This window comes from Notechis scutatus, chromosome 4 (genome assembly GCF_049901735.1).
Source record: "Notechis scutatus isolate UNSWTSFEM ecotype Mainland chromosome 4, rNotScu1.2, whole genome shotgun sequence".
In the NCBI taxonomy this organism is placed as follows: Eukaryota; Metazoa; Chordata; class Lepidosauria; order Squamata; family Elapidae; genus Notechis; species Notechis scutatus.
The window spans coordinates 88,048,804-88,057,692 of record NC_142012.1 but is presented as its reverse complement, the minus strand read 5'-3'; the positions used below and the strand labels follow the sequence as shown (position 1 = coordinate 88,057,692).

The following is an 8,889-nucleotide window of genomic DNA, read 5'->3' as shown; positions in this document are numbered from 1 at the left end:
CTTGGTTCCCATCGTAGTTTGGTTTCTCTGCCATGTTTGTTTGTATTTCATTTAATAACTTTATTATTATTTCAGTTCATATAAATCTGTCTTTTCCCTTTTAAACCCATCTGCTCAATCTAAGATGTCCCCTGCACCCCAGGCACACAAAACTGAAAATTTTTATTAGAGTAAGAGAAACAACTAGTACAGGTTGCTGGTTGCTCTTTGTAGGCAGGGATCATTCAGAGATTCTCTGACAGGTATTTTGGGGTCTTGTTTGCACTGAAGAAAAGCACCAACAGAACATCAATGTACCTTTTTCTTGAAAAACAAGTACTGTTGCAGTTCACAAAACCAAACTATACTTTCTCTTCAGAACAATTTCCAAACACCCTATTTTTGCTGGGCATTTCCTTTATTGCTTTTTGCAGTAATCCTGGTGGGTAGAATCCACTCTAAAAAACTGAACACTGAGGAGAATTGGAAAAGGTGGCATCTCTGGCAATAAAACAAAACCCCAATAAAGGACAGAAGTCCGTTTTTAAAAAATGAATCTAAAGAGTAGCTTTCTGAAATAAAGGACCTATATCCTTTGAAGCTACAGGAGAGACCAAACATCTGGTTGCTACAGACGTGTGTACCTGACCAGGTCTTTGCCAAACACTTGCCAGGTTTTTTTCCTAAACAAAGTGTGTCATTGGGTTCGTGTGGAACCTATTTTTTAAAACACTGGTTTGGTTTGGCACCCTTGAAAACAAGAAGGGCAGAGCCAGTTGCGGCTTGTGTTCTGCCAGTCGTGCCTTTTTTTTTTTTTTTTAGGTTCAAAATCGGAGGCCTTAAAAGCAGCACCCGGTTGCGCCCGGGACCCGAACTCTTCCCGCGCCGGCTCCAGCGCCTTGCAATGCCGCGTCGGTCTTGGGCACTGCGCCATCTCGGTCCTCCGGCCGCGAGAGGCGCAGCGACCCAGGCTGAGGGGAAAAAACGGGAGGAGGCGGCGGCGATGGGCGATGAAGAGGGCTGGAAAAGGGCGGTGAAAGCAGCCAAGGCTGGATCCGCGCTGAGCTGCTCGGGCAGCTGCTGCTCTTCGCCGGCCATGGGTAAGGCGCAAGGGCGGCGGCCGGGCTGGGCGGGGAGACGGGAGGGCTGAGGGGAGCCTTCTGGCTCGACCGGCATTCTCCAGGCACCAGAGGCGGTGCTGCTCTTCTCCGCTTGGCTGAGGGGAGAGGGGGGGCGGCAAAATGGCTGGAGAGGGGCTGCAACCGAGGCCGCCTTTCCAGCCACTGCTGGGTACCAACAGCCAGTCGGCCGCAGCAGGTACTTTTGCCTGGGCACCGTCAGCCCCTCGAAGCCGCGCGTGTCTCTCTGGGGTTGCGTGGCGAGGGTCGAAGTCCGCAGTCCTCTCGGAGACCGCCGGCAACGCCTGGCCAGCCGTCGGCGTCCTGCCCTTCTTCATCTCGCCCCGCGGCTTCCAGGCCAGCCGGACCCGGGATCTCCCCGGTCGCAGGATCTGGCACTGCCGTGTTTGTGTGTGTGTGTGTGTGTGTGTGTGTATATGGATGTGAGGTGTGTGTGTGGGGACTTTCCCTTCTGCCTCGCTTTCCTAGCGTGGTTCTCCCCGCAGCAGCAGGGACTTTGTGAGGCAAGCGAAAAAGGGGGGAGCCGGAGGCGTTTGCCGGGAGCTCGGAAGAAAGGCGGCTCCCCGCAGCCCCAGAAGTCGCTTTTGCTGGGCGGGATGGTTCCCAAAGCCTGGGGCTCTTTGCAAAGAGCGGTGCGCCTCGTCGGTCGGCCCTCCTCGGCTTAAAACTCCCCGGGAGAAAACGAGGCGGCTTTGAGCCGGTGAGGATGCTGATTTGAAGGGGGGGGGGGGAGGAGATCTGTTTTTCTGTCCTCACCCACGACCGCAATTCTGGAGCCCAAATCAACGCGTTTTAAGATCTGGCACACCTGTCCTGCCAACGGGAAAACGATCTGATGCAGTGAGGGCCAGCAGGGACGCTGGGCCAATTCATGGAGATTTGCTTATTGCTGGCTACACTTTGAGGTGGTTGTGATTGTCCCCTAAACCCCAAGCAGAGTGCATTTAATTGCAAGTTGCTAGGGAATCATCGTCCTTCCCTTGAGAGCTTCCAAAATCACATTTGGTGGATTACTGGGTGCCAAGCCTGGGTGGGAAAGAATATTCCCACCACCAGAGTCTCCTGTTCTGGCCAGGGTTATTTTCAGCAACAACAATGATAAGCATATTGGTGATAGCAGCAAATAATAAACCATCATATGGAATAATTAATAATAATAATAATAATAATAATAATAATAATAATAATAATAATAATAATAATAATAATAATAAATAATAACAACAGTAACAACAATAACAACAATCATCATCACCATCATCATCATCATCATAAAAAAAGTCTGAAAAGTGAACATTTCAGTATCCAGAGACAGCAGCATAGAAAAGAATGAACTGGAGAAAAATCATAAAATAGAAAGATCTGCAGATAGAAGCAGAATGGCTGTGGCAAAAGAAACCCAAAACATCTGAAGCATTACTAAAACAGCATCCTCGTTGACAATTCATCATCAGTCAATTGCAAAAGGCAGCTTCACTTGGAACAGCTTACAACCTTGCGATGGTATCTTCATTGCCATCAAACAATATGTGCCTATCCCAGTTCTTGGGAAGTACTCAGTAGGTGGATAAACATGCCTTTCTTCATTACAAACATAATGATTAGGTTAACTGTGAGCCACAAGGTAAATACTTCATCCTAACCACTTGGTTTTAGTTTAAAGCCTTAACATAAACCACTCAATTTAAGTATAAATCTCTTCTTTGAGATGTCAACATTTAAATTTTATAAACCGACTAAAAAAAAACAAAAAAATAATAATCATGCTTCTCCATTCTGTGAAATGGATGTATTCTAGGAAACAACCATCACATGATGTGTCATTGTTAAAATGCTGTCAGAACTAAATTGGAATAGGGTTTTAGCAAATATTGCAACATTGTTGATACAACTTCTTACTGCTGGCTTTGCTGGAAATACCCCATTTTTCTTAGCACAGTGCTGTCTGTTGCTTTGATGTTTCCCACCCTTTTACTTTCTTAGACTCAGACATAGCTGTTGTGGCTTAATCAGTAAAATACGTTCCTTAATCAATTATTTTTCTCTCTCTTTTTTTAAGCTGTGAAAGACCCCCTGGCGATTGAAAGAACAAATCTATTGAACATGGCTAAACTGAGTATAAAGGGACTCATTGAATCTGCTCTAAGCTTTGGGCGAACTCTTGATTCTGATTATCCACCTCTCCAGCAGTTTTTTGTTGTCATGGAACATTGCCTCAAACATGGCCTAAAAGGTATTTTGGGGTGATTGTCTTTTCATCTCATTTTTGTTCTATATTTGGCCACTTGAGAGGGCCAACTTGGACTGGCTACATTATTTGCATTGAGAAATAAATATTGTTTTAAATCACAGCATATTTTTCTCAGCCTCAGCAACTTTAAGATATGTGGACTTAAGAATCACTGGTCCAGTGTGTGTGCTAGCCTACCCGTGTTCACTTTATTTGTCCTGCAGTTCTAGTGCAAACTTTCCTTTCTAAATCAATTCAGAAGGAAGCTACGACTTCCTCTGTTGAGTTCATCAGTATTCAAGAGAGCAATTTTTACTTCATTGCCAATTTTACTTCCTTGGATTCTGAACAACTCATAAATTTGGTTCATTTGTTTTGACCAGCTTGTTCTCATTATTTGTTGGCTGTCTAGAAGTGTGATCTTGACTTTTGCTTACTTTTTCTTCACTTGTTATTGGGTACAGTTGTAAGTATAGTTTCATGGCTGGCTGCAGTGGCTGTAAAAAAATAATCACTGACATGTCATTAAATTAAGCTTGTGGATGCTCTATAAATAAAATATTAATGTTTATAAATATCCCCAAGGCAGGTAGTCCTCAATTTACAATCATTTGTTTAATGACTGAAGTTACAAAGGCACTGAAAAAAGTGACTTATGACTGTTTTTCACACTTAATGACCGTTGCAGACTCCCATGGTCACATTGTCAAACTTCAGACATGTGGCACCTGGCTTGTATTTATGACTGCAATGTCCTGGGGTCATGTGATCACCTTTTGCGACCTTCTGACAAGCAAAGTCAATGGGAAACCCAAATTAACTTAACAACTGTGTTGCTAACTTAAAAACTTGACTAATGAGGCAAGAAAGGTAGTAAAAACGGGGCAAAACTTACCTAACAACTGTTTCGCTTAGCAATGGAAATTTTGAGGTCAGTTAAGGACCACCTGTATTTGTATGTGTCTGTCCAGTAAGTATCTCAGATGCCTAGAGAACAAATGTATTAAATGTTCCAAGAAAGTAAAATAGAGTGTAAAAAGTCAAAATGTGTTTATGTTTCCCTCCTAGTAAAGAAATCTTTTCTAAGTTATAATAAAACAATATGGGGCCCTCTGGAACTTGTAGAGAAATTATATCCAGAAGCTGAGGAGATCGCTGCTAGCGTTAGAGATTTACCTGGTCTCAAGTAAGTTGTTATACTGAAATATTTTCTGCACTGCTTTCCATACATAAATCATGAGAATGAAATGAACAAGAATCCATCTTCCACAGTTAAAATGTATGTAACTTTTCTTAACCTTATAGAATATTCTGTAGGTGAAATAACATCGCTATTCAAAATTGTAACAAAAGACATGGGGTTGTATCTGATGCAAATAAGGTAAGATAGAAATTCTACCAGATTCAGATTATTTGTCCATTATTGTCTAAACTGGAAGTAGTTTTCCCAGATTTTTGAGGCAACGTTTTCCAATTAATACCATAGAGTGCCAAAACTTGAAGCTGGGTTCTTATTCATCCAGAGGTCTGTTCTCCCATTGAGCTGTATTCCTTTGCAACTGCCAGTATTCAAAAGGGGACCCGACAATGGGACTATTCGTGTTAAAGTACAATCCATCAATTTCTGACCCAGCAGAAAAGTTGGTTGTATAAAATTTGCTATTCTGATTCCTGAGCCCTCTACTACTCTGGTATTAAGGCCAGACACCGGAGCGTTCCTGTTTTAAAGGGGGATTTTGTTGCATGTTTCAACTGACATTGCCTGATGGGGAAGCAACCATCCATCACTCCCTCACACGAGGCAAGCTGGACAGGTGCTTGAAATGGCAGATCCCATCATCCCTCCAGTTGCCCCAAATAGCCATCTGACAGGTTGTAAATGGGAAAGAGGGGTGCTAGATAAAGTGGAAACGAGGGAACTCCATCTTTGATTAGTGCTGCAAGAGAATGCTGGCAGCAAGTCTGCTTGTCTTTTTGTGGTGGATCTCAGCCCTGATCACGAATGGAACCACATTCCTGGTGGATTATGCTAAAACTGTGTTGAGAGAAAGTGACTATGAGGTGGTTCAGCCATGGGGTGAAATATGGACGTGGCAGGAATATCTGGTTACCAGAGTAGGTCTACAACACATGAGGATGAGCCCAGTGAAAAATTGTCCTTATCACAAATTAATCAGGGGAAGATTGTAATAACTAGAATATTAAATGTGATGTGATTCAGAAATGCTATTTTAAAACCAGGAACTGAAATAAAGAATTATTATAAGTACCCATGTCATACAAGACATTCTTGGTGCCTTACAAGAGTAGACTTAATCTTTTTGAAGTTTTCAGTAGAAATTATATTTTTGAAGTTTTTTGAAGCTTTCAGTAGAATAGAATCCTATGGAGCACGAGTCTCCAACCTTGGTAACTTTAAGCCTGGAGGACTTCAACTCCCAGAATTCTGAGAATTAAGCCGCCAGGCTTCATGTTGCTAAGGTTGGAGACCCCTGCTATGGAGTATAGTCTCCTTTGGAAGTCTCAGTGACTCACCCCTAGATGGAATGACCCAGCCTTTGATCTTACACCAACTGCCCATTGCAGAAACCATAGGGTATTCATTAATCTCTTCTTCCTCAGAAAAGACCAAAATGGGATGGCATTTGCCCAAGACAAATACAGAAGAGGACATAATCTTTTATTTTGTGTCTTAAGACTTTTGTCAAATAAATGTTTAAATCAGAAACTTTTTGTTGAGAGTGTAAAGTGGCTAAAGTTGAATATAGAATTGTTAAGAACCCTGTCCCAAATAAAGACGGACAATGGCTTAATCCCTGTCTCTTTATTGGAAGGCCTGTTGAGCAGTGTTAGAAATGACAGCTCTGATTAATTTGTCTCTCTGCTATGAACTGTTCCTGTTTTTAAACCAGGACTTCATTAGGACGTGCTCGGGCTTGGTTACGTTTGGCACTTATGCAAAAAAAGATGGCTGATTATCTCCGATGTCTCATCCTTCGGAAAGATCTCCTCGGGTGAGCCCTTATCCAGACTTTATGAAAAATCAGTGTTTTGATTGTGAATTGTGCACATTTGATTGCGTTGTATTGTAATTCGAACTTAGCTAAAATATTTATTTTCTTAGCTAAATAAAACAGCTGACATTACATTGCTTCTAGCCAGGAGCATTTCACTTTTCTTCTGAATTATAAATTTCAATAAAATGTTCTGATTTATTGACCTGACATCTTTATTTTTAAAAGTTTTGTTAGAACAAAAAATAAAGAGGACATTCTAATGATTATTCAGGTTTTGACAGTAGTCTAGCATAAACCAGAAGTCAACAATATAATGCTTGTGACCTTCCCAAGCAGCACTTACCACAACAATGGCAATAATGTATTCTTTTGCTGTTTAATATATTCTGCAAATTTACATCATGCTGCCAGCTGTTGGAAAAGGTGCATACCTAGGATATACAAAATGCACTTGCATACTATTTAATTTCATACTTGCAGAACTAAGCTTTTTTTAAAAAAGCAGTTTTCTCTGTGTGTTTTTTTTAAATTCTAGACAAGGAATATTATTCATGTTACTCTTCTTGTGTAAAGCCTCTGTTGCTGGGAGACTCTTTTTCATCCTTGTGCAAATATTAAATCCAGTGTTTGATGCTATTTAAGGGTGTTCTTTCTCGACATATTATCACCTAAAGTGCTGCCGATGCTAGTTGATCAAGCACCTGCAATTGGTTGCATAGTGGGGCATGCAACCAGTATCAAGTTAACTACTTGTGTTGACATTGGATACAGCTTAAGTGACCTGCCTGTGCTTGATCTTTGGTGACAGAGTCAACATGGTTAGAATCATGAGATACATATTCGTGCATCATTGGAATTAGGGGGACAAGATGCAGAAGAAAGATGTTAGATGAGATCTCTGTGGACTGTACAGGTTTTTTTTTTTAAAGAAACTGTGAAGCAGAGGTCTCCAAACTTGGTAACTTTGAGACTTGTGGACTTCTTACTCCCAGAATTTGCCAGCCAGCTAAAGTCCACAAGCTAGCTGGGGAATTCTAGGAGCTGAAGTCCACAAGTCTGAAGGATTCTGTCATACCATTGAAATTGAAGAAATATTTAACTATAGCTCAGCAAGCTTTTGTAGAGGGGAAGGGGCATAGAGGAGATATGCTTTGTTTTGGACTTTGACAAGCAGTAGGGCTAACTCTAATCTTTTAAACTCCCAATTTTGCGACTTTGCATCCTTTTAAACAAATTCTATAAAAATGGCATCTGTTTTCATGAGGAAGCCTGCTTGTTTTTGAATTGTCACATTGGGTCATTTTGACATTGGTCAGCTATGAAATTGACTAGTAATTGACAATGTCCTTTAAATTATATGAAAATGCTTTTACAGGGAATTTTATGAATACCATGCAGTGATGATGGAAGAAGAAGGAGCCGTCATTGTTGGATTGCTTGTTGGGTTAAATGTCATTGACGCAAACTTGTGCATAAAAGGAGAAGATTTGGATTCACAAGTAAGTAGATGCCACAATATTATACAATATGTAGCCTTCAAGCAAATCTGAAGATCTTGAATAAAATAATTCAAACAATTCATTTCAACCAATCTCTTTAGGAACTGTTTTTCTCCCATGCAAACAATTTATTTTCTTTGAAGCACTATGAAAATCTATATATTGTAGATCCATGTAATTCTGCTTCTGCAGATTACTGGAAGATTTTACAATAAAAAGGTTTCTTGACTGGAAGATTTTTCAAGTATACCATGGCTATTTTTTCCCTTTTAAAAAAAATGTTCTATGTCCTTTCTTCAGGATGCGTATGAAATCTCTGTTTTGGCTTATATTTTAGATCGTAGTATTGTAAACTCAATGAGATGGCTTAAACATTTGAATAGTGAAAAGAATATCAGTACTGGAATAAATTATAATGTAGGGTTATCTATAGAATATTCATAATTAAACTAGCACACCTTCACTCATTTGTGGATACTGCCCCTTGCTCTCAATCCATTATGCATTCGGTCCATTGCTGTTGGATCTGGAGGTTTTTAACCCCTGGGAGCAGATGCAAGGGGACAGGTTGTTGCAAAATGGCACTGGTCAATATAATCCAACCCATTAATGTGATCAGTATCAAACCTGGAATTTCCCATTCTGCTGATTGGGATTAAATATCCAGGAGAATGAAGCTTCCTTAATTTCATTTTGCAAAATTTTGAATATATTTTTTTGAAGGTTGGCGTCATTGATTTCTCCATGTATCTAAAGAATGAAGATGACACTGAAGATAAAGAAAGGTGAGTTTTAGTAGAATGTTTAGCACGTTGAACTAAATGGTTGAAAAACCCACCATCCTGCAAGCAAATCAAAAGTGTCCTTCCCCTCACAGAAAAATATTCCTTCTGTTCAGAAGGGAATCTTTACACGCGATTCATTTTATGTCATGTTGTACCTAATGACCTAGTTCCGACTTTCCAAGCCCTCTAAGGCTTCACACATGCTACATACCTGTGTAACCACATTCTACAACCAAATGG

The 8,889-nt window shown here is 40.8% G+C and overlaps 1 protein-coding gene across 4 annotated transcripts in view; it reads left to right on the top strand.

Moving 5' to 3' along the window:
* Nucleotides 1-935: 935 nt before the first annotated feature.
* The window catches only part of RUFY2 (RUN and FYVE domain containing 2), a 32,016-nt gene continuing 24,062 nt past the window's right edge, over nucleotides 936-8,889 (top strand). For 2 of the 4 annotated variants that reach the window (XR_015749339.1, XM_087964048.1), the window contains exons 1-6: nucleotides 942-1,079; nucleotides 3,178-3,351; nucleotides 4,417-4,534; nucleotides 6,261-6,362; nucleotides 7,741-7,864; nucleotides 8,588-8,649. Coding sequence is in view for 3 of the 4 variants with exons in the window: in XM_087964048.1 (XP_087820174.1) it covers nucleotides 983-1,079; nucleotides 3,178-3,351; nucleotides 4,417-4,534; nucleotides 6,261-6,362; nucleotides 7,741-7,864; nucleotides 8,588-8,649 (677 nt within the window). In the remaining variant the exon portion in view is untranslated. Of the gene's footprint in view, nucleotides 1,080-1,194; nucleotides 1,297-3,177; nucleotides 3,352-4,416; nucleotides 4,535-6,260; nucleotides 6,363-7,740; nucleotides 7,865-8,587; nucleotides 8,650-8,889 lie in introns of those variants that run through there. The other 2 variants (XM_026672800.2, XM_026672798.2) reach the window with 2 other exon arrangements.